Here is a 26,745-nt window from a genome sequence, read left to right on the forward strand (position 1 = left end):
AAATTCTGATGTAACAGACTTGAATGGGACCCAGGAATCTGCATTTTAAAAACAAGCACTCCCCAGTCGTATGCAGATGGTCTAGACTAGAGCTTTGGAAATGCTGGTTTTACTGATTAAAAGTTTTTTATTTTTATTTTTTTTTTTATTTATTTGACAGATAGACAGTGAGAGAGGGAACACAAGCAGGGGGAGTGGAAGAGGGACTAGACTAGAGCTTTGGAAATGCTGGTTTTACTGATTAAAAGTTTTTTATTTTTATTTTTTTTTATTTATTTGACAGATAGACAGTGAGAGAGGGAACACAAGCAGGGGGAGTGGAAGAGGGAGAAGCAGGCTTCATGATGAGCAGGAGCCCAATGCAGGGCTCAATCCCAGGACCCTGGGATCATGACCTAAGCTGAAAGCAGACACTTAACTGAGACACCCAGGCACCCTGACTAAAAGTTCTTGAATGAGACTTATCCGGGTTCAAATGAAGTATACCTAGTTATTTCCTAGGGGTAAAATCTTGGGTGCATTACTTTACCTCTTTACGACTCATGATCATCTTGTGAAATGGGACTGTACCACTTCCCACTTTATAGGACTGCTGTGTGAGTTACATGAAGTGATATATTAAAAAGGTTTAGTACAGAGCCTGGTACATAGAGAACTTTTATTTACAATTACAACTCTTGGTAGTGGTGGTGGTGCTGGTGATTTTGTAGTCAACCCAGCTTAACTCCCTACAAAAAGTTGATTCAAATCCTTATTACATGTATTTTATTTTATTTTAGAGAGTTATTTATTTATTTGAGAGAGAGAGAGAGAGCAGGGGAAGTGAGAGGGAGAGAGAACCTCAAGCAGACTCCCCACCAAGCATGGGGCCTGACATGGGCTCAATCCCACAACCCTGAGGTCATGACCCGAGCAGAAAATCAAGAGTAGGATGCTCAACCAACTAAGCCACCCAGGCAACCCTACGTGCATTTTACTATCCAGTCCTCTTTATGATTTTATACACATTTCTGATGGGCTTATATTTTCATGGACCCCTCCGGCTGATTTTCTGCTTCTGAGCAATTTCTGTTCCTTGTTCTATATTATCTATGGCTATTTGCTTCTTTGTCATAATTTTAAGGCAAAGGCAAAAATGGTCCTTTATACTTCATCATTTCCTTCAGAGCAACCACAAATATAAAGCTGTTGCATGTAGCAAAAATGTAGTTGAAGATCTGGCAGCTACTTTAAGTGCTATGTAGGACACAACTTGGGATCACATGTTAGATCTTTCTGATGCCATTGTCTGCACCGCTCCATATAGAAACCCCAGTCTCCTGACATCTTGCTAATTGTTCCCTTCCCATCTCTCTCCCTCACTCCCTACCTTTCGGATAACTCTGGAATTTTGAATTCTCCCTTAATTAGATTGAGCAATTCAGCCTCTTTAGCTACTCCTAAAGTTGCAGTTACTCATAAAAAAAAAAAAAACCCACAAAAAAAACCTCAGTACATTTTCATAGCAAGATTCATAGCTTCTTAGAGAATAATTATGGTTATAAATAGTATATAAACCAAGGCATTTGGAAATATTGAGAAAAAAGTACTTGCTAGAGCAAAAAGAAAGAAATTGAAAAATCATCTTAAATATTTTCTACCATGGTTCTGCCACATTCCACACATATTCAAATAACCCCTTCAACTTCCAGATCACAAAAACTAAAAATTCATATTTAACTTCGTTCTCTTTAATTGGATACTCAATAGTTAACAGAATAATTTTGAAGAAAATTAAAGTGCCTTTTCCTTCTTTATCATATTTCTAGGAAATCAGTGTTTCCAAATGACGACTTTTAGTGTAAAGAATTTCTAACACACTTGCGTGAAGTGTAGAGAACTTCTTGAGAATCTAGTCTGGGTTTCAATCCTGATTTGCCTCAGACAATTTAGCAAATCACTTAACCTACCTCCCTGTTAACTCTATTTTTAAAACAGGATGAGGCATACTAGCTTTTTATTGCTGCTGAAACAAATTACCATTAACCTGGTGGTTTTTAAAATTATCTTTACATTTCAGTATGTCAATAATTGGACCTGGATCTCATTGGGTTAAAATCAAGGTGTCAGCACTATTGTGTTCCTTTCTGGAGACCGTAGGAGAGAATCTGTTTCTTTGTTCTTTCCAGCTTCTAGAGGTTGCCCATATTGCTTGGCTGATGGCTCCCTTCCTCCATCTTTAATGTCAGCAATGATGTAGAGATTGCACATGACATCATTCTGAACTCTTTTGTTTCCCTCTTCCACTTTTAAGGACCCTTGTGACTACATTGGACCCACAAGGATAGTGCAGGATAATCTCCCAATTTTAATGTCAGCTAATTACCAACCTTAATTCCATCTGCAATCTTTTTTTTTTTTTTTTTAAGATTTTATTTATTTATGTGACAGAGAGACAGCCAGCGAGAGAGGGAACACAGCAGGGGGAGTGGGAGAGGAAGAAGCAGGCTCATAGCGGAAGAGCCTGATGTGGGACTCGATCCCAGATCGCCAGGATCACGCCCTGAGCCGAAGGCAGACGCTTTAACGACTGCGCTACCCAGGTGCCCCTCCATCTGCAATCTTAATTTTTCCCTTTATCAATCGAGGTAACATATTCATAGATTCTGGTAATTAAGACTTTGACATCTTTGGGAGGGCATTATTCTGCCTACCACATTAGGTAACAGAATATTTCTCATATATTTAACTGAAAACTTCTATGATTTTATGATAAAGTCCATCACACTTTGGGTGGGGGTGGGGGGAGAAGGAGTAGTCCTTTATAGTACCAGGCTTGCATTTACTAACACTGTTAAATAAATCCTCTGTAATGGACATTGTTGTTTTACTGAATGCTCAACTTCTAGTCCATCCTTTTTTGGTACTGGGAAATTTCTGCTTCCTCACTGATGAGTCCCAGGACTGCCAATCAGTTGCCTTAATCTGGGTAAGAAGCAAAAACTTAACCCAAGATAGGCTTATCTCATTAGAAACTGAATTGTGGGAAAAGAACAAGACTGAAAACAATATATGTATTGTTGTTGTTCCACTGTCTATTACAAGGAAAATGCAGCAACAACTATTTCAACTCTCTGGAGCTGCCTGGCTCCGGAGGCTGCCAAGCCTGATTCTTCAGCTTTCTTTTCCTTCCTACAAGCATCTGTATATTCTTTCAATATTTTGCTTATATTAGTTAACTTCTAGCATGCAGTCAATCAAATTGATAGCCTCTCATTCTTTTTGACCTCTGTGGCTACATTTCCTGTTTCTCTCTCAGCTTGTCTGACCACTCCAGGCTCCTACACCAGGCTCCTTTTAGAACTCCCCTCCCTTTTCTGTTCCATAACTGTCCATTCTTAGATGCTTTTTTATTCTTTACATTTTTAATGAGATTTCATTCAGAACTGTGGCTTTGACTCTTAACTTCGTACTGAATTCACAACTCCTGTATTGATCTAACTCTACATTTGCCTGCTATTCATCATCTGCATTTAGATATCATACTACCAACTCAAACTCAGTTATGACCCAAGTCATATACCTCTCATTAATTTAAAAACTAGTTTATCTTCTTCATTCCTGACCTCTGTTATCCAGTCACCCAGGATGGAATATTGATTAGGAGCAGTCTTTCTGATTTTCGCTGTATTGGGTATCTGTTTTTACCTACCCTATAGGACAATTTCTTCGAGAAAACTGCACCTCTCTCATTCCATGTCAGTCACGGTACCCTGCCTCCTCCCTTCACAGAAATGGTCATGTGATTATACAGAACCACTATGTATAATTATTTATAATGCATATTTATTATAATTATACCATTATATATATAAAGATTTTATTTATTAATTTTAGAGAGACAGAGAGAGCATAAGCGGGGGTGGGGGGTAGAGGTAGAAAGATTCTCAAGCAGACTCCACACTGGAGTCTGACATGGAGCTTGATCTCACAACCCTGAGATCATAGCCTGAGCCAAAATTAAGAGCTGGACGCTTAACAGACTGAGCCACCCAGGAACCCCATTGTTATAATAGTATAATTACATGTAATATGTAACATAACTATAATATTTATAATATACGATATTGGGAAAGAGAAGTCATTGTTCTTTAAGTTGCTAAGCTGAAAGGATATAAATCTGTCATATAGAGAGAGCCTGTTTGGCTCATCATTAGGAAAGAGTTTTATTTTAAAAGTGTCACCTTAAACTGCAAGGATATCCATTAAACATCACAATTAAACATGCCAAAGGAGAAGCCATGTTCTCAAAATGTCCACTTAACTCACCCAAACATCTCAAACCCACCCTTTGCTGACCTTCGATAACCCCATTTTTTTAAGTTTCTTTTTTTTAAACAAGGGAAAGTAGACAGGTACATGTTGGTAAATGTTAACTGTACACATTCACATAGAGACACAGTGTAATCTCTGAGCCCAATATACAGAGAGGAGGAAAAAGCTAGAATTCTATACACTACTACACAGGGGCCTACCATGCTCTAGCTTCCAGTAGAACTAAGGGAGCAGAAGGGTTCCCCCCCAACACACACAAAGCACAGTGGTGTTGATTCTATAACGTTTCTGTTGAGACAGGAAGAGAGAAAAATGAATTTGGAACATAGAGGGGTAGAGATTCTTTTCCCACTGTATTCCCCCCAAATAAGTTGAGAATCATGGTATAAAGGGAGAGAGAAAAGACACTTCAAAAAACAGGGTGAATGAGCACAAGGTGGGGGGGGGGGAGACTGGAACTTGCTCCCACGGATTGGAGAAAATTAAAAAAGGAAGGTTGGAATCCATTAGTGTTCCACTGTCATTTTCTCCTTCATCCTCCTCCTTCTGTCCCCTCATCATCATTTTCATCTTCCTCAACTTCATCCTCATCTCCTTCTTCATCAGTATCTTCCAATCATTCATCATCATCAGCAGCAGCAGCATCTTCTTTCCTTCCCCTTCTTCATCATCCACATGAGGAACCGAGTAGTACTGTAATGGATTTGGCCAAATATCATCTTTGATGACCTCTCCTAACTCATCTGCACCTGCCTCAGAATGGTCAGTAAACCAGGTGAAGCTCTCTGGTTCCTCATGCTGTCTCTTCCTGCTGGCTTTATTCTGCGTTTGACTTGAACGTTTTGTCAAATCCTTCCCAGATTTCCATTTGATTTCCGTAGACTTTGAAGATGGATCACCACTCTCATCCAGATGAAATTCTTTGGAGAGAACTTTATTTTTGAAGTAAGGGTTTTCATCAAAATAAAAATCTATTCTGTAACCTGATTTAATATCCCTAGCAATGCAGACACTTGTGGATGGTCGACAAATGTTGTTACCCCAAAATTCGGGATTTTGGCAATTAATTCCAACCTCTTCTGACAAAATGGTTGGTGGAGTTTGTTACGTTTCTTTTCTACTTCAAAATCTCAGTGGCTTGTTCATTAAGTCTGTTTATTTCATTGTGTACTTCATCAATATATTTAATTGCTTCTTGCTGTTCTTTTTATTCCTTTGGCAAGTGCTGAGAGGTCAACGTCTCCCCCCGCTTGGGGGCAGGAGAGTCTTGGTTTCTTTTGAGGCAGGAGTGAAGACTGGCGTTTGGGGGCCATGCTGTGAGGCAACTCCACAAAACCAGGAGAGACGCACATCTGGAAGAAGCTCCAATTACTCCAAAGTTAATTTATCTTGTTTTACATAATTATTTACATGTCCATCTTGCCTTACACAAATACTTGATTTTATTAATCTTTATAATACCCTTATCATGCTTTGCATATACTAGGAACTCACTGAATGATTATTGTTGAAACATAAATACAAGAAAACATCGAATGTTATTGCAGGGTGGGCACAGGGTTACAGTGACTTTATTATATGACAAAAGTTATCCTAGTACTTTTCACAGATGATTTAATTTAATCCATGTAACTTCACACTTTGGGAAACAAAGACCAAGGGAAATTAAGAAATTTATGTGAAGGTCACAGATGGTGACTATAAGAGAACATGAATCCAGATTTTTCTGAATACAAAACTCAAACCCTTTCTACTTCATCACACACCACTCTGGTTTATTACTGTCAATACTATGAATATAGTTCTATTTCAGTGGGCCAGATTCACCTTAGTCAAAGATGGGCTTAAATTGTAAAAGTTGAGATTTCATGAAAGCTCTTGCCCCATCTGTCTCATGATTTCATAAAACAAATGTTTTGTAAATTTGGATGTTATTTTTGGTCTATAGGTATGTTCCAAAAATGCATAGCACAAAACTGAAATAGCAGAAATTTAGCCATAGTTTTGCTAAAACACACTAGTAAAATCAGAATATCCAAAATAAACATACCTTTTCTGAGACAGTGTATTACATATTAAGAAAGGAAAAAAAGTTGTTGGTTTTGTTCTCCCCTCCATGTTTTCTTTTTTTCTTAAACAACTTTCAGTTTGTATTCTAGTCCTTACACAAGAGATAAGCTACAATTCTACTGTTATAGCTCATTTTTGTTGACTTTGATCTGGTTACTTAACCACAGTCAACTATTTTAGTCTCTTCATCTGTAAAGAAATATCCAAAAAGATGAATATCGAACTTTAGATAATAAATTTGTTATCGAACAAAGGGATTAGAATTCTGCTCAAGAAGAAAACTTCGTACTGTACTACAATGATCTGAACAATTATCATAACATATTTGTAACTTATTAACTATAAAATTACTTCCTCATTTCAGAAGTATTATTCTGCCCTTTGCCTGATACTTAGCATGGTATCATTTGGTTTAGGACATACAATACTTACAACAATGAAATATCAGACTATGTGGAGTACTAATAATCATCCAAAACAATCATAATCTTACGACGGTTAAATAAATTTTTACTTGCATTTATTTGACGTAAAATACAACATAAAAACAAATGACCTGGTCATATTATCCAACAATTATCAATTTCGGCTTATCCATTCTGGTGATTATAAAGGAAAAACAAATATTTCTGACATACATTATTTTTGAGGGTGTTTTGCTTTAAAAAGTCTTGGAAATCAAGTTGGTAATATAAGTAAACATTACAAAATAAATAGAAATAACAATTTACTAATTTTTCCCCATTTTCCCATTTCTGAGTGAAGAGATACCTCTAGGAAGAAAAGGTCCAAGGCTCTAGGTTCTTAGGCCTTATTTTTCTCTTCTGTAAATTGGGGTAAATAAAATCTAATCTTAATGAGGATTGAGATTACATTTGTTTTGCAGAAAAGGGCATAAAATCTAGTGTCCTGCCACTTCCCATTTGAGTGATCTTGGCCAAGTTACTTTACTTCTTTGAACTTTTGTTTTACTCATTTGTAAAATGGGGCTAATATGTCTAGCTTATGTAAATTTCTTGTGGGGATTAGATAAGAAAAAAACACATGAAAATGTTTTTACAAAGTACTAGAAAATGTAAGACTAATTATTTCCAAAGTGAAATATAATTTTCCCTGCTACATAGTGCTGCAGATTCGTAGATAAACTACTATATGGAAAAGGACTCAAAGTCTTTTCTCTTTATGACCCTCTTCCTTGTCTGCCTTCCTACGGAAATAAGTTATAGTTCTAACTTTGTACTTGCTTAGGTTATAGCAAAGTCATTTGTGGCAAAGGATAGCAACTGTTCCATGTTACTGCTAATCATTTCAAGAATAACTGAACAGTTAATGACATTTCTGCCCTTTCTGGAATGTAAAAAAAAAAAAATTCTTCAAATATAGTTTTCTATGTGCTACATAAACAATGGTTTTCTATAGAGAACCCTTCTCTAATAATGAAAAGGCAACTTGTATATAATTACAACTAAATGATTGTGAACGTTAACTAACTGAAAACTATGAAACTATATTCTTAAAGTATAATCTTCCTTAAATCAGAGAAGCAATATAAGCTAATATAACAAATAATAGTATAAGGAAAAAAGAATAAGAAGATATTTCTAATTGTTGACCTTTTTTTCTTTATTAATAATTAATTTACTTTCTTAATCAATGGTAAAATTAAATTGAGAAAGGGAAACATTTTGTAAAGCTAAGTATTCTACTTATTAATTTTCCAGAATGTAGTTATGATGTATATAACTCTGTAATAGTTGTCAACAGTCTCCTTTGCAAATTAATGATTTACTTAGCAGATGGCTGCCTCTTATTAGAGGCCTAGAACTCAAAATCATGTTAAGAAAAGGGACACATTATGTCTATAACCACTCTTTTATTATTAAAGCTGCTCTCTAAAAAGGCACACATTTAAAAACTCACCCCAATGAGGACAGTATGAATATTCCAGGATTCTAGAAAGATTCCCTCCAGAATAAAGTATATCAAAAAGTTGTCTTTAATTTGGTATATATATGGCTTAATGCTATTTATTGAATTTTCCACGTATGCAGGGCAAATGTCACATCCACAACATAAAACTAAATGTTATTGGAAAGATGTGACATTGTTGCAACATTGTTACATGCTGACAAAAACCTATCTAGTCCAAACTCTTTTTTCTCTGTTATTTTTATATTCATTGGATTTAATGGAAACCCTCAAAACAATACAGTAGTCCCTCCCCACTTTTCTGTGGAGGATATATTCCAAGAACCCCAGTAGATGCCTAAAACCAGATAGTACCAAACCTCTTATGTACAATGTTTTTTTTTATGCATGCACACACACCTATGATACAGTTTAATTTATAAATTAGGCACAGCAAGAGATTGATGATAACTAATAATAAAACAGAATAATTTTAACAATATATTATAATAAAGTTATGTGAATGTGGTCTCTCTCTTTGATCTTATTGTTCTATACTCACCCTTCTTGTGATGATGTAAGATGATAAAATGCCTTCATGATGAGAAGTAAAGTGAAGGATGGACAGACTATGACTTGGCCTTAGGCTACCACTGACTTTCTGACAGGTCAGAAGGAGAATCATCTGCTTTCTGGCGGTGGATAACTGAAACTGTGGAGAGCAAAACTGGATAAGGAGGGACTACAGTATAATGAAATTCCCCAAAAAGTAAACTGTATCTCTTAATCTCTTATATCTCAAATCAATGGATTTCAAATAAGAAAGCAATTTACCACAACATTGACAGGTTTCTGATCATTATATTATTATTATTAACATTATTATTATTTGGAGCCCAGCCATCTAGGTTCGAATCCTGCTTCCACCAGATGATAGCTGTGTAACCTAGCGTAAATTGCTTAACTTCTCTGTCCCTCAGTTTGCACATTAAATAACGATAGTAAAGCTACATTATCTCATAGGGTTTTGAGGATGTTTGTTAATATCTATACAGTATTTGGAATACAGTATACATAATAAAAATATTTGTTAAATTAATTCAACAGAATTGATAATAAGAAATAGTAGTAAAAGTTTACTGAGAACTTCTTCAGTTAGCATTCCATTTTTGTCAGTAATGAAAAATATTTTTTTAAAAAGTTCTGAAAAATTTCCTTAGTTTACTTTCAAAGTCAGCAGGTGTCCATTAAACCCTACTGTGCCAGGTCTGGTGCCTTGGGGGACACAAAATAAGTTTATGTGGTCTCGCTCTCAGGAAGTAACAGACTTTCTGCACTAGGTTTGGAACAAATGCTCACAGAGCAAAGTTCAAGGGAACATGCAACAAAAAATATTACAGTGCCACATAAATCATCCGATAAATAAAGCTATTTGAAAATTCAAGTGCTCTAAGTATATTCAGTGCTCTATGTATATTAATAAAACTCAATTACCAATTGGGAACGCATTTATTTTAACATCTACACAGAAAGCTGCTAAATACAATACAATGCCTCGCATCAAGAGACATTATGCAGAAATAATATTTTCCTTATCTCCACCTGGAATGTCCGATAAAACCTTGAGTGATCCCACAAAATCGCGGCGAATGAAAACCGCACTGGAAACATCAAAGGGCTTGAGACTGATGCCTGAGAACCGGGAGAACAACGTGGTCACGGGCTCAGTGAATACCTGAATCTTCGAAGTAAAGAGAGGCTCCAACCCACAATCGAGATTTGGGACGAGGCTGCTTCCGTGGCACAGGCTGACCAGTCTGCCCCGTCTGCCCCCGCCAGAAGCAAGAACTAGCGCGTTCCCCTCCCATGCGATCTACACGCACGTGCGGTTCTCCCGGGCCTGTCTGGAGAAGGCAACCTTTGAATGAGGAGCCGCAGGGATACGGTGCACAAAGAAAGCAACCGAGCCCCTACGGGGCCTCCCGCGGCCCCGCTCCAGGACACGGGGGACTCCAGGCTAAGAGACGATGGGTTCCTCGAAGCTAACGGTTCTCACGCCGCCTCCCATATCTCAGAGATGAGCACACGAGCTCAATCCCGGGCGACAACACGCCAGCTCAGCGGGCCGCGGAGGTACCTGTCAGGGTTACCCCATTCAGACGCCCCCGACCCGGCCCCCTCACCCAGCCGCCCTTGTCCCGGACAATACGTCACTTCCGGCGCGCGCGCCCGCCCGCGGAGAAAGACCCGGGCCTGGGAGGGGGGGCGAGTAAGGGGGGCGGGGCGGGGGAAAGGGGAGTGTCTGCCGGCCGCTGCCGCCACCACAGCTGCGGCTGCTACAGCTGCTGCCTCCCGGGCTGAGGAGTTGGCTGAACCCCTGCCCTCCGAACCGGCCCGGTCTTCCCGCCCGGACTCAGGGTGCCAGCGCCGGGAGCACTCACCGCTTTGACCGGTGCAGAAGCGGGACTTGCCTCAGCCTGTGGAGTGGCGGGGACGGCCCCGGCCCCCCTTCCCCTCCCTGACCCCTTCTTTTCACCGCCCCAGTCATGGGGAACGCGGCGACGGCCAAGAAAGGCAGCGAGGTGGAGAGCGGTGAGTCAAGGGCCGGGTCTGGGTACCCTCCGGGCTGGCGGGCGCGGGGCATCGACCACCCGTGCGGGTCGGAGCCCCGAGGCCGCGGGCATGGTCCAGGCCTCGCAGCGGTCTCCGAGAGCTGCTCATGGGGGCCCTGGGGACCAGCTGCCTTCCTCCTCCACAGCCTCCGCCCCCCCGCCCCCCCCCGCTCCGGCGTGAGGGCCGAGCGCGAAGGGCCGGATGGAGAAATCGAGGGAGAAGAGTGTTCCCCGAGATTCTCTTTCTCTTTAGAGCGAGGGGACGCACTCGCTAGAACAATTCCCCAAATATGGTCCGGATAAAGAAGTCCTTTGTACCATCCCAACCCTCGCTTCCCCTACCCCCGACCTCCTCTTTGGGAGCCACAGGTAGTGCTGTGGGCAGAGTTGGCTCTTTTCCCTCCATCACTTGGGTCCAGCCCAATCTTACCACAGGGTAAGGGGCTGCTAGTCTGGCTCTCTGCAGGTAAGGTTAATTCCGAGTAAGCAGCTATGTTTTAGAGACCCTGCATCTCTTCAGATTAGGAATGGAAGGTATAAGAAGAATAAACTGCAACTTTATCCATGAAAAAAAAGCAAGGCAGGTTTGCCTTTTCTTGATACATTTCAAGAATCTCCTAGAGTGTCTGTAAAACTTAAAGGTCACTGGGAGTTGAAGTGCTTCCAGAATAGGGTGAATTTCTTTTGACAGCTGAAAGTGCAGACACCCTACACTTTACACCAAATAGTAAAAAATCATGCAAATTGAATTTTTGTATAGTTCAATCAATCAATCAATCAATCAGGATGGTTGTGAAGAAAAATTGATGTGCCTTTGTCAGGTTCATCTCAGATTTTATAATTCGGAATAAGACAACAAATGGTATTTGTTATGTCACCAGGAGTAAATGACATTTTAGCACTTGAGGAAATGCCAGATGATTTGTTTCAGTTTGTGTAATTAGTATCTTTTAATGTTTCTATGTTTGTAACATGTCTTAGGTTAATTTTGTAACTTAGCTTGAAGGAAATAGCTTTTTTTTTTTTCTGTATCAACAAAGCAGAATCAATTTGGAAAGATTTAGTCATTCATTTTGTTTAATGTGAGTAATGAGATCAGATTATATGGTTTATGTTTCACCAGTGAGGTTTTGGTGTTAATTTTCGGAGTTCCAGGAAAGTTTGATATACTATCATACAAATTATCAATGACCATACTTTAGTATGTGATAAGGAAATTATAAAAAGCCAATGTAGAGGTAGAACTTTGTTATCTTTTCTTTTTTAACTGCACAAATATAGTAACTATACAGAAAGTATTGGAATGTGGAAAGTGTAAAGAATTATTTGTGTCTGAGGAGTTATCATTTTTCCTCTTAAATTAAAGGTAAAACATGTGTTAATTGTGTTACAAAAGAGTGTGCTTGGTAATTGAATCATATCAGTGATTTTCATTAGCAAGTACTGGTCTGTACAGTGTTTCTGTTTTTAATAATGATAGGAGACTCTTCTCTGATCTATATATTTCCATTATTAAGTTATCAAACTAATTCTCCCTGAGACAGTACTGAGTTGAAGCTCAGAACTATGGGATAATCTTGGAATATTTACAGAAAACAGAATGGAAACTTTAAATGTTTACCTAAAAATATTTAAATTATCCCTATGAATAAATTCTTTCCTGAACTTTAACTATTAGTGACAGCCTATTTAATAAGTATGTTAGGCAGCTTTTTATGTAAGTTTATTTATGGAAACTGAAGGTCAGTGTAGTAGTTTGAATAAATGTTGTGAAGTGATAAAATAGCTAGCAATATCTCATAGGGACAGTTAATTAGAAATGCCATGTGTCGATCACTTCGTAATGTCATCTGGAGCAATGTTATCAGGTGTGTGTTGCTACTGTCCCACAGTGAATAAGGAAAGTTTATTAATATCTCTTAAAACTCAATGAAAGGACAGCTCTTGCCATTACAAACCTGTTTTGTGTATTTAAAAAAAATTATTCTTGAAAATATATGCCTTTCAAAATTTGAATGTGGTTATTTAAATTTCAGTTGATACATAACAGCATAAACTTTTAGAAATATAAGTAATCTTAGAGATCAGCCTGTATAATCATTCCATTTCAAAGCTAAAGAGCCTGACCTTTGAAGAAGCTGACGTTGAGATCAGATTATTAGTGATACCAGAGTAAGGAATAGAATCTGGTGCTCCGACTCCATTTTGCCTCATGAAATAATCAATTAATACATATATTTTCAAAATGTCTGCAGTGTATTAGTTTCATTTGGAAACTCTAAGTAAAAGCTCAAGAAATCTGCTACCTAGTGTAAGAGAGAAAATGTACTTATAAAAGTTAACTGAAGAGCAAAATATGATAAATGCTAGTATTATGGAAAGTGAAGTTAGAACTGTGAAAACTACCAATAGGAAAATGTTTGATTTGAAATGATGATTAAAATGTATAAGGTTGATTGAGATTTGAGGTTTGGTTAGGATCATGCCTCATACAGGTGACTCTGGAACTTCGTTATAAAAATATTCCAGAAGAATGAAGCTTTGACCATTTGGCGCCTCTGTTGATTCTGTTGAAATCTGTCTACTCTTTGAATGAAACATTTTCCAGGGTAGGACTTGGAGATGCCATTCTCATCTCCATACTTTCTGGAGGTAACATTAAGTTGGGTACCTATTTTCCTACCATAGTGAACTAGGAAATTGTATTGATATATCTTAAGACTTACTGAAAGAGCATCTCTTACCGTTACATACCAACTGTTCTGTGTATTTTTAAAAACTTACTCTCAAAAATATGTATTTCAAAATTTGAGTGTAGTTACTTAAACTTCCACTAATGAACAGAAGCATAAATTTTAAATATATGTGTATATAATTCTCTGAGAAGTTATAAACTCTTGTCATTCAAAATTGTTTTACTTATCCAGTCTCCCACTTCTTACTTTACCCACAGTCACCAACATAAAAAACACATGCCACCATTTTAACATTGGAAGGCTTTTTTGTGTTTTATTTTATTTATTTATTTTTTTAAATTAGACCCCACATGTTGCCTGTGGGGCTTTGTATTACACTTTCATGGCAAAGGTGTTGAGGCCAATGAGTGAAGTGCTGGTAGAGATTTGGATGCAGATTCTCCTGTGACTGTAAGAGGTAGAGCCACAATGTAACCTAGTGTTTACGTTATGATCTTTGAATGTTTTCCAAAGTATCTCTCTGTCTTAAGAACATGAAGGTGAATAGAAATTAATCAAAGAAAGTCGCCAGTAGACTAGGTTCAACCAAAACCCAAGTTTCATAACAACTTGCATTTTTGGAGGGCCTACTATGAACCAGGTTATCTGTGTAGTTTGCTTGTATAATTTCACTTAACCTTTCCAAACCTGTGAAGTAGTTTAATTATTTTTCCATTTTATAAATGAGGAAATGGAGGCTCAGAGAGCCTGGATGACTTGCTTGAATTCGTATAGCTAGGAAGTCAAGGAGCAACATTTGAATCTAGGCAGCTTAACCCAGACCCAAAATCCTAACAACTGTGCAAACAGCCTGTGTATATCCAATAGGAAAACTGATTCTAAGACACACAGAATAGCTTAGACTTCACTTTGTTTCAGTTTATTATCAATTATAGGAAATTTTGGTTGTTTTTAATAGTGACTTCATTTGTATATATTAAGTATCTTAAATGAGAAAGTTATTTTTTCTTGTACTGTTCTCTAGATTCAGTTTCCTCATCTGTAAAATGAGGATGAAGGATTAAATTATCTTGAAATTTTTTTCAGATTTGATATGGTGTAATTTCAAATTAAGCCATATAAATTAATTTATATACTTAAACCCTTCATTGCTATTTGCATTTAATTATTTTTCTCATTTGTTAATGTATACTTTCCCTTCCTGATAAATAGCCAATCAAAACATTACTATTTAAACTTGTATTGCCATTTTAAAAAGTATTTAGGAATTTGCATTATGGTTTAGAGTAGTACTATCCAGTCAGACTTTCTGCTGTGGTGGAAATATTTCTGTATTGTCTAATGTAATAGGCACTAACTGTATGTGGCTCTTGAGCAGTTGAAATGTGACCAGGGCAGCTGAGATACTGAATTTTTAACTTAAATGTGGCTATTAATGTTTGGTATATTGGACAGCACAGTTTAGAACATAGCTGTCTTTATATGTAATAAAAATGCCAACCCATCTTTTCATCATCTTGGTAATTTAGATTCTCACAAGTATGTGTCGATGAACAGAATGCTGGATTTATCTTTCCTCATACTAGGAATTAACTTTATTTCTAAACCATTTCCTCTGAATAAGCCTTTACAAATTTAGTGAACAGATTACTATAGTAATTTGTGTATAATCTGTAAAGTTAACTACGAAGTTAATTTCTCTATTGGGTTCTACTAGAATTATTTTTTTTTTTAGTTTTTAATACCTAATCTCAGTGAAAAATATTTTTATTGAAAGTTTTTGTAGATTTGAATGTTGATTAGGAAAAATTTAATGATCTCATATCTTACTCATGTCTTTAAAGCTTTTATTTATCAGATATTTTTGAGGGAAAATCAGTAGCAGATATTTGTTCCAATTTACTAGATTGACAGAAGTAGTTGGGAATAGTTTTTGAGTTAAAAATTTTGAAAAAGAAAAAGAAGGTCATAACAAACAGCAACACTATTTAAATAATAAATACATATTATCTCATCCAGTTACATGATTTTGTAATTCATTTTGTGTAGATCATCTAATGCATAAAATCATCTTATGTTCAGGAGCCATTTTTTCCATTCTTCTGGTCAGTGTCCTTCACTTAGGATATGGACAGGTTGTTGCTTTTCATTGCGGGCAGCAGGATACTTAAAGACATGAAAGCCAGCTTAGAAAAGTAAGCCATAGCTGAGTGGCAGAAGCAGCACATGAAAAGATCCTAGGTAAGCCAGGATAGTTATTAAAATCCTTCAGATAGTCAGGAGTTGACCATAAATCATTTTGATATTCCATTAAATTAATAAAATTAAACAATTAGTGTTATTTACAGTTGTATATCTAAATGATATTAATGTTACTACACATATGTGGCCCAGATTTTTTCAGAGGAATAAATTTTAAGTTTTTAATGAAGAAAAGTATGTTAAATACAAAAATGTGGAATTTATGGGAGTAAATATACCATGGTCAGTACGGAATTATTTTGAGTATTTTAATTCAAAAATATTCCTTCAGGAGTATCCTATATGGTTATTTTCTTTGTTGGCTCATTCATTCATTCCACACAATTGAGTTCCTAATATGTGATGGACTCTATGCAAATCTATGGGAGTAAAGATTGAATATGACACAGTACCAGAGTGCCTGCATTCTAGAAAGGGGAGATATACTTGTCAACAAATTAATGGGGGGGCGGGACTGTTACAAATACTTTCATAAAAGCTCAGTGGGGAAACCAATAGAAAGTATGGTCATTTCTACTGGCATGGGGAGGGTGAGATTCAAATGGACTTCAAAGAAGAGATGAGCTCTGAGTTGAGTATTGAAAATGGTAAAGGTTCAACAGCGGGATTACAGGGGGAAGTGTGTTCTGAGTAGGAGGAACACGGTGAGCAAAGATGCAGAGTGAAACAAAATGGGGTGTACAATAAAAGGAAGGTAAGTTGTCCATTATGACTAACTGATAGAGGATAGAGGATAGAATTGTGGTAGGGAAGAGGGGAAATTGTGTAATGAAAGATAAGACTGAAGAAATGGACAGAGGCCATGTAATGGAAAGATTCTGAATTTTATCCCATAGATATTAGGGAGCTATTGTAGACTTTGTAATAAGGGAGAGAAATGATCAAATTTGAGTTTTAGAGAGCTCACTTTGGTGGTAATATGAAGATGAGTCACTGTGGAACAAGTGGCATAGAGGCAGAAAGATCAATTAGAAGTCTCATGCAAGTAAGGGACTTTGAGGGTCTGAATCAAGGTGGTAGAGGTAGGGATGCAGGAAAAAATCTGAAATTTGATAGCTTTGGAAAACAAAAATGAGCAAACTGTACTTGGAGAATGAGGAAAAAGAGGATTTGGGAATAACACCAAGTTTCTAGCTTCTGTGCCTTAGTGGATGTATTGTGGTGCCAGTAATAGAGTCAGGAAATGAATACAAGGCGAGGAGCAGAATTGGGGGGCATATTGAACTCAAAGTGCCTATGGCAATTCTGTGAAAAATGATATATGATTGGTTGTTTTATATGTGTATTATAGTCTTTAATTCTCCCAGCCATGGGGAGAAAATGACCTTGGATGGTCAGGAGATCTGTGCCATGTAACATCCTCATTTTGCTCCCCTTTTTAAGGCCAGCTGTTTAGAAACTATAGAACTACAGCATCTGACATAATTCCTATGGCTTCTAAAAGCTTAGCTTTTTTGTTTTGAAAAGAGTAAAAGCTAAAGCACTGGTGAAAATGGTGTAACTTTTGAAGAAACATGATAATTTACAATCAGATAAAATATTGCTTTCTTAATAAAAGTATGCTTTCTGTAAGCTGTTGAGCTTTGTAGCGCCATGTGTAATAGTAGAAAGAAAATGTAAAATACAGAACCAATATATTTTACTAAGTAAATATCAGTTTTCTTCCCCTAGAGTGCTTTCAAATAGATATTAAAAAGTTGGGATATAATTTAATAGTAAGAACATGAACTTAGAATAAGAAAAATCTAGATTCTGTTTTCTAATACTTTCTATTACTTCACTTTGAACAAGTGTTTGTTTTAATGTCTCCAAGCTATACTGTAAAATTGAGAAGGATGGATTTGATAATGAGGCTGTGGTCTTTTCCAGTTTTATAATCCAATGATTCCAGTATATTTATTAAGAGAAAGAATGTACATTTAAAAAGTACCAAGACTTGGGGATAAATTGTAGAAGGTTCTTACAAAATTATGTGGGTAGAGAAGTGGCAAATGAGGCTCAATGTGAGCACATATAAGGTACTATATTTAGGGAAAAATTTTTTTACCTGTACTTAAAGAATTTTGACCTAGGAAACAAATTTATCAATCACTATATTAATCTTTGAAGATATTCTCATGTTCTATTACAGGTAAAGGGATCATTTAAATGTTGGTTATCAGAGGAATGTATTGGAAATAAAACATAAAGCATTTTACTACGAATATAAAACCCTTAACATACTATGTGTAGTTGGATGTCTTTTTATGATTTTTTTTTTATTTCTTTAAAGACTTTATTTACTTGGGGTGGGGAGAGAGAAAGAGAGAGTGTGCACACTGGGGGAGAGGGGCAGAAAGAGAGGGAGAAGCCAGGCTCCCAGCTAGCACAGAGACCAACTCAGGGCTCTATCCCAGGACCCCGAGATCATGACCTGAGCTGAAGTCAGATGCTTAACCAAATGAGCCACCCAAGTGCCCCAGTTGTGATGTTTTGTATGATGCAGAACCAGGGAAAGTTAAGATCAGAGGCAGCTAATAGGGGAAAAGAATGGAAGGTCTATTGTATGAGAATAAACAAACAAACAAACAAAAAGAACTTTTCAAACTAGAACGGTTATGGTTACATGATTGAAATGTATAGATCAAATAGCTTTGACAGAAAATCTGGGATTGTTCACCTAAATTTGAAATACTAGAACTCATGGGATTTTCCTCAAAACTTATAAAAGCTAGTTGTAGAGCAAATAAAATACAGCAACACCTTGATAAACTAGTCTTAGAGAATAAATATATTTAACTGCTTTTTAATCATTTATGTTTAAAGGTAAAACATTTGTGCTTATAAATTCAGCTAATATTTTTAGCAACTTAAAAATTGCTAGAAAGTTTGAATGCTTTTTTTACTCTTTTTACAGGTCTAATAACCCCTTCAGCTCCTTACCAACTTCTGAAAAAGTCATCAGTATTAACAGATAAACGTTTTTCTTACTATTGAGGTTTATTACTGTAATGCATATAATAAATCGTTTCCCCGATATAGAGTTATAGCTTGAATTGCTTAAATGATATGGAGATATAGCTTAAATTTTTACTTTAATCTTATAATTCATCCAGTTGTTTAATTTTATTTATTTATTTATTTAATTGGGGATGGGAGATAAAGAGTTGCCTTTATGTAGCTCATATTTATTTGGAAGTTTTAAATAAGTAAAAGCATAAATATGAGAATTTTGTAGGAAGCATAGTATAGGATGTTTCCTATAGTAATAATTTGGTTTTTAACTTTTTGGTTGTCATGTAAATTAGATTCAATAAGTTCTGTATCTATGCGGATTATTTTCTGAATCAAATTTGGGACTCTTTTAAAGAGAGAAATGCACTAATTGACAATTCACAATGATGAATGATACACTAGCACATTTGACATTAGAGCTGCTTTAGAAAATCCAGTGTAGATGTTGTATCTTATCTGACTTGCTATTTACAAGGTAAAAAGTCCCAGGTTTTATGGCCATGATTTAAGATTGTATTCCCTGGTGCCTACTATTCATATAACATTAACTTTTCAATGGCTTTTGAAATTTTTGTTTTCTTGTAAAATAACTGTTGAATCTAAACCTTAAGTCCTTGGCAAATCTGTATTCTCCATCTGGACTTTGTCCTCAAAATTTAAAGATATTGTCTTGAGATCTCACTTTAGAGTCCTAGTTATAAAATGAGTATTCAGTTTCTGTATTACTTATTCCTAAGTAGATGACCATATAGCATCAGCAGACCACTGTCTGTGAGCCACAAACTGAAGAGAACATGATTGTACAGGTATTACTTAGCTTCTTTTGTAGGAACTAGTTCTGCTAATAATTTAGCCCCTCTAATCCAAGGAGGAGCTTCCTAGCTGAGTGGGAGCCATGAAAGGTTAAACTGGAGAAGAATATGAATCCCTCTTTAGGCTATAGTCTTGAAGTTACTAAGTAAGCCATAGTTCATCTGGTAGAATGACAGACAGAAGAGTCATTTATTTGTCATTCATTCAATCCTTTAGTCATTTTCAAGCAGTATTTATTGAGTGCCTACTGTGTACCAGACTCTGTGCTAGTCCACAAATGCAAATATGTGAGTAAAAATTAGACTTGGTTCCCATTTTAAGCTGGGATACAGATACATACAGATATTTATGATAGAATTTACAGTGATACCTTTTATCATAAGATTGATACTAGAGTGCAAATACAACATAGAAGTTTATATAAGAATAAGTATAGAATTTCTGAGATCATCTTGGAAGATAGACTGTAACTTACTGAAATAGAAACTGGCTTTGAGTCCCTTTTGGAGATGTTTACATTTATGATTATAGCACTTACACTAATATTGATTTCTCAGCTGTTTCTCTGACTGTGCATTGTGATCTGTAAGGGCAGAGATAGTATCTATCTTGTTTAGTGTTTTAATCCCTAAAATTTGGCACAGTTCCTAGCTCATAGTGGAAACTAAAATCCTAGATAGTTAAATGGATAAAAAATTCAAGCCTCTTGTAGAAATGTTTACTCCCCATCTCTCCCCTCAGTTGGCAGGTACTTTCTGTGCAGCATATTGACTATTTAGGCCTGTTAGTTGATTTTCTTGATAAGAGGATACCTCTTCCCCTCTCTTCTTAGCATATAGTAATTTGACATTTATATGTCAAAATTGTATCACTTTTAATTGGTACGGAGAGATTGATCTCAGGCTTCAGGTAGAAAGACATTGGATTAGGAAAAACTCTTAGGCTCCCAACTTCTTGAAAAACCCCTGCTCATTTGAGGCCTGCTGTAGTCTGAATGTTTGTGTCTCCCCAAAGTTCATATGTTGAAATCCTATCCCCCAAGGTGATAATATTAAAAGGTGCAACCTTTTGGATGTGATTAGATTATGAGGACAGAGCCTTCATGAATGAGATTAGTGCCCCTATAAGAGAGGCCCAAGAGAGCTCCCTTGCCCCCTCTGACAGATGAGATTACTGTGAGAAGATGGCTGTCAGTGAAGAAGTGGGCTCTTCCCAGACAATCTGTCGGCACCTTAATTTTGAACTTTCAGTCTTCAGAACTGTGAGAAATAAATTTCATTTATGAATCACCCTGTCTATGGTATTTTGTTACAGCAGCCCAAACAGGACCAATACAAGGCCTATCCTATTAAGCTATACTACTATGTTCCCATCCTTGTTGCTTTCATTTACCAATCTCTTGTTCACTTCTCTTCATTCATCAAAAACTTTGGTACCTGGCTCACATTCTTTCTCTATACTCTAAGCCCTGCACTTAAAGGTGGCTTCAAATTCTATGTGGATGACCCATTCCTTACCATTGCATCTCAGTTCCTTGACCACATTATCTCCTGTCCCCTTCTGTTCACTTCATTTCAAATAGCCAGTCTCACCAAGAATCTTGTCATATTTATTAACGCTCAAGAATCACTAATGTATGCATGCCATTTTCTGATCACAACATCCTCTCCTTTTTCTTTGCTCTTTAAATATTCTCACTCTTATTCTTCATCAGAATCTCTCATCCATTTGTCCATCGTGTCTCTCATTTCTTCATTTTCCTTCTTCACCAGTTTGGATTACATGGTCCCCAAGATCCATTGCACTTTTGTCTATTTAACACATCTTTCTGACAAAAATCTAATTGATAAGCTCAACTATTTGCTTTCTCAGTGCTTTCAGCTAAGAGCTAAGTACTGCTAGAGAAAACCACATTAAAGGGCAGTATAAATTCAGCCTCAAATAGGCTGTCAACATGCTTTGACAATTCTGCCATATTTCTCTGATCAACACTGTCCCATTCTTTATAATTTTTAGTTTATTCTCTTCACACTTCTGAATCCCCATTATCTCTCTCATTCTAAGAGAAGATCTTGCCTCAGATCTCACAAAGAAAATAAAATGTATCAGACAAGAACCCTTTCACCTTCTTTCTATCGAACATGCACACCTCCTAGACTTTAACTTAATCTATCTTGTTATTTTGTTTTAATAGATTTGTCTGTTCCATTTGTCTGTTGTTACATCACATATCACTCCTTCATTTAGTGGCTTAAAGCAATGATAACATTTATTTTGTTTAGGAAAGTACAGTTTGGGTAGAGCTCTACAAGGACACCTCATCTCTGCTTTATATGACAACAACTAGCTCAGCTCAAAGGTTAGGGCCTAGAATCACTAAAAGACTTGCTCATTCACATTTTCTTGTTGTGCTGGCTGTAGATAGTTGGAACATTAGCTGGAACTTTCAGCTGGAACGTCCAACATGGCCTCTACGTGTGGGGGGGCTCTCTTCTGGTGGTTGAGTTCTAAGAGAACGGGAGAGAGCCAGGTGGAAGCTGTTACCACCTTTTATGACCTAGCATCTGAAGTCAAGCAGTGTCATTTCTGCTGCCTTCTATTTATTAGTAGTAAGTCACTTAGATGAGTCCATATTTGAAGGAAGGTGAATTAACTTCCACCCTTTGATGGGAGAAGTTTAAATAATTTTTTGACCTCTTTTAAAAGCCACCAAATGATGATACATCTTCCTTTACAAGGCCAATCCCTCCACCATTACTTTGGATCCCATCCCTAACTACTTTCCCAGGGACCTTATTCTATTGCATAGTCTTCTCTTTTATATTCAACCTGCTTTCTTTTCATTTGTTTTTAAATTAGACCCCTTTTTCTTTACCTTTCTGTTTTGTTTTTTTACTCTACATTGTTTCCCTTTTCCATCTCTTACCTAGTAAAGTGAGCTGGCCTGTGATTTATGGAGTAACGTGGCCACTTCAGTTGCCTTTGTGGCCAGGCAGGTAATTTAATGTGTGTTGGATAAAAGCTGAGAACAGGATTAAAAAAAAAAAAAGTGTTTTTTTTCTTTCTTTGGTATAGATATTTACAATTATCGTGCAAGAACATAACTTATATTTAATGCAGTTCAACTTTTAAAATACAGCTTGTTTGAAAGTTGCAGTCTGCTTAGAAGTACTTCAGTATGTAACAACATAAAAACAAAAAAAAATGTTAAAATGAGAGTGGGGCAAGTGGCTGGTAGTACATGTATGCAGGGAGGTGATTATAATGCTTGGCCTTGCAATTAATGCTTATTAAGGAGGAAAAAGAATGTTAAGGTATAAAGTATAGTGAAAAGGATTGGATTCTTGTTAAGGTCTGAAGATTGTTGGAAATAATTAATTAATTAATTTTATTACGTTACGTTAGTAACCATACAGTACATCATTAGTTTTTGATGTACTGTTCCATGATAGATTATTGGAATTTAGATATTAAAGGGCGGGAGCTAAAAATGTAGATGGTTGTCACAGAGAGGATAGAATGAAATGAATCTAGGGTATAATCTTTGATGTAAGTATCTAAGGTAGAGAGAGTGGGAATGTACACATTAAGTGAATATAGATATTAAATATAAAAGGTTGGAGTATATACATATTCAATTAACATATATATTAAATGTATATGTAGCCCAATTTTATTGTAGTGTTAAATATAAGAAATATATGGACAATGCCTATGTAAAAATTCTGTTAAAAATTTAGCAAAGTACTTAAAAATTTGCTTTTTAACAATATCGTTTCTGGATAAAAAGACATATATTAAATGTATTTTAATGGCATGAGTTTTCAATTTATGGTGTATAGCCAAGACAAAGTAGTATCATGTTGGTTTATATTTTCTGTAAACATATACTTCAGTTTAAATTTGTATCTCTTCTTGAATTTAAAAATATTCATACTTTTATAGTTAAATGGAAACATATTTTTATTCTGTGTGGAGATAGAACTTTTAATTGCAAATATAAATTTATGTAATTGAGAAAGGAATTGAATAACATGCCCCCCTCACTTTTAAAAATAAATTGACTGAATATCCTATGAGAATTTAGAAGCTAGCTACTTTGATGATTAGAAGTTACTTATTTGAGCACTTAACATTATTAACCTGGTGTCTGGATCACACTGAGATCCATAAAGTAATAAAAGTGTTCTCAAAGAAGCAATAATAGATGTAATAGCATACTTATATCAGCTCACACAGTTACTTTCAAAATCTTTCCTAATCTGCAAAAATGAACATAGTGCTAAGTTGTAAGGTTTAGAAATCTTATATGCCGTGTTTCTCTTGGCACCAGGAGAATTGTCAATGAATGGTAGCTATAGTTTTTGAGGGAAATCTTTAACCACTGTCTGTATATATTGGGCACATTTTTTAACAAGTCTGAATTACCAGTCAGGGAACAATTAGAAACTCCAAATTAATTTAGTAGAGTACTGTTTATCTTAGGTTATAAGCAGTTGATTTATATTCATAATTTCAAGATCATCAAGAATAAAAAGATAAAAATTCAGAAGGAAGTTTTAGAGTTATCTATCAAAACTTTAAAAATCACACAAAGCAGCTTAGGTCATTTATTTCTCATAACCCTGTGTAGTAGATACTATTATTATCATTTTTTTCTAGTAAGAAACCAAGGTTATAGAAGTTAAACACACAGCTAGTTAAATGGCAGAGCTGAGTGTGACACAGACTTAACTTGGTCTAATTTAAGGCCCTCATGATCACTGTTATACTGCTCCCCTAACATGATGACGATATTTTCTTTTAAAAATTGTGCATTTGAAATTGTCCTAGAATCTAAGGGCCTCTAGAAGCTCTATCTACCTATCACCTTTTTAGAATATTACTTAGCTTTTCCTACGTGCCAGACACTGTTAGCGCTGCATGTATAATAACTCATTTAATCTTCACAACCCTTTGAGATGGGAACTATGATTGCTCTTATTTTATACAAGAGGAAATTTAGGCACAGAGAGATTAGGTAACTTGTCCAAAGTTATATTGTTAGTAAGTAGTGAATCTAGAGTTTGAAGGCAGTCTGACTCTAGAGTCTGTTCCTAACCACCACACCATATTGGCCACTTTTCTAAAAGTTTATAATTTTTTTTCTTCATTTACCTCTTTTGTAATAATCTCTCCAGGGATAGAAAACTCATTACTCTGTAAGGCAATATATCAGTCAGGGCTACACCAGAGAAACAGAATCAGTAGATATGCATTAGGAGATACATTGCAAGCAGTTGACTTATTGTGGGAGCTGGCTAGGCAAGTCCAAAGGGCAAGTCTTAAAATCCATAGGCATTTAGGAAGGGCAAGCTGGAACTCTTGGCTGGGCTGAAGCTGCTATCCACAGGCTGAATTTCTTAGGGAAGCTTTGTTCTGCTGTAAAGGCCTTTCAACTGATTGAATCAGACCTACCCAGATTATCTCGGATAATCTTTTTTTACTCAAAGTAAACTGATTATAGGCTTTAATCACATCTAAAAAATACCTGGACAGCGACACCTAGATTAGTGTTTGACTGAATAATTATTTAGAGACTGTACCCTAGCCAAGTTGACACAAAAGTAATCATCACTGGCATTTTTTTTTTAAACCCTGGGGTGGGTTTGGGGTGGTCAGTGGCTTTCATTTTCCCAAGCTATGAATGGAACTTCTGTTTTCTTTTCAATCTTCACGTATTTATTGATCACTCCTGCCACCTCTTCAACTCCACCCCACCCCATTACCACACCCAAAAAGATTTCAGGTGTTTTGCAATAGAAGACATCTACATAAACCATACTACCTTTAAAACAAAATTTTAAAAATAAACAAGAGCCTCAAAATAAAAGGTAGAGCAATGAACCGGAAAACCTATGGGGAAGCTAGTTGCTGTATTTGAGCATAAGATTAGCACTTTTTACATGGCAAGGGAGTTATATAGTATAGAATCTCTTTTCCAAATTCACAGATACTCTAATAAGAATTTAGCATCAAATTCTAACAGGAAGTTAATCTATCTAAATACAAGGAGCATTGGCCTATATAATTAGCAAGATAATTATTACTTAATAAAATAGAGTATTTTCTCTAGATTTCTAGGTGCAAGAAGGAGGGTTTCAGAGAGATGTGTACACTTATTGTTGCTATTGTTATTTTGGTAATTCTTATATCTTGACCTTTTTTATCCTTTTTTGATAAATAAAATTTAAAATGCTATAAGGTCCTTTACTAAGACTTGGAGATTTAAAGTGATGTCTCATAGGCCTTACCTTGACTAAACAGCTTATGTGTCTCATGGACCTTCTCACTTAAGACAGTTGAGATTTACAGAAATAAGGACATTCATTGTCTTATAGCAGCCTAATGTGAGGCACAAGGTAGAGAAGGCTGTCTCAGAAAGAAACAAAAATTGCAGCTTTTGTCTATTGAAGTTGATTATAATTTGATAATAAGAAACGTATAGTCTATTATTATTATCAAAGTGTAGTTGACTTACAATGTTCTGTTAGTTTCAGGTATACAACATAGTGATTCAATATTTATATGTATTACGAAATGATCACCATGATAAATCTAGCTACAATCTATCATCATATAAAGTTGGTACAGATTATTAGCTATATTCTTTCTGCTATACATTGTATCCCTTGTCTTATTTATTTTAAAACTGGAAATTTATACCTTTTAATCCCCTTCCCCTATTAGCCTATCCCCATACCCACCTCCTCTCTGGCAACCACAGATTTATCTATGAGTCCTGTTTCTGTTCAGGATTTTTGTTGTTGTTACTGTTAATTTATTTTTCATATATAAGTGAAATCATATGTATTTGTCTTTATCTGACCTTCTGGGCCTGTCCAGGTTGTCACAATGGCAAGATTCATTCTTTTTTAAGGCTGAGTAATATTCCATTATATTTATTAATTTGTTGAGGTATGTTCAGATGTTGAATTTTATCAAATGCTACTCTGCATCTTTTGAGATAATCATATGAGTTTTATTCCTTCACTTTATTTGTAGTTTATCATATTGATTGATCTGTGAATATTGAA

At 36.1% G+C, this 26,745-nt stretch overlaps 2 protein-coding genes and 1 pseudogene across 3 annotated transcripts in view; 1 reads left to right on the forward strand and 2 right to left on the reverse strand.

Annotated features, from left to right (window-relative positions):
- Window positions 1-10,493, reverse strand: part of TTLL7 (tubulin tyrosine ligase like 7) — a 196,314-nt gene extending 185,821 nt beyond the window's left edge. For both annotated transcript variants that reach the window (XM_087866046.1, XM_087866051.1), the window contains exons 1-2: window positions 10,028-10,493; window positions 8,855-9,004 (exon numbers count right to left, since the gene is read on the reverse strand). The gene's annotated coding sequence lies outside the window, so the exon portion shown is untranslated. The remainder of the gene's footprint in view (window positions 1-8,854; window positions 9,005-10,027) is intronic.
- On the reverse strand, window positions 4,187-5,666 carry LOC148109169 (protein SET-like; annotated as a pseudogene).
- A 96-nt stretch (window positions 10,494-10,589) lies between the features above and the next one.
- Window positions 10,590-26,745, forward strand: part of PRKACB (protein kinase cAMP-activated catalytic subunit beta) — a 117,476-nt gene continuing 101,320 nt past the window's right edge. Inside the window, exon 1 of the mRNA XM_045801918.2 lies at window positions 10,590-10,884. Coding sequence (XP_045657874.1) covers window positions 10,839-10,884 — 46 coding nt within the window. The 5' untranslated portion in view covers window positions 10,590-10,838. The remainder of the gene's footprint in view (window positions 10,885-26,745) is intronic.

This window comes from Ursus americanus, chromosome 12, assembly GCF_024610735.1.
Source record: "Ursus americanus isolate L20-20 chromosome 12, mUrsAme1.1.p, whole genome shotgun sequence".
Lineage (NCBI taxonomy): Eukaryota > Metazoa > Chordata > Mammalia > Carnivora > Ursidae > Ursus > Ursus americanus.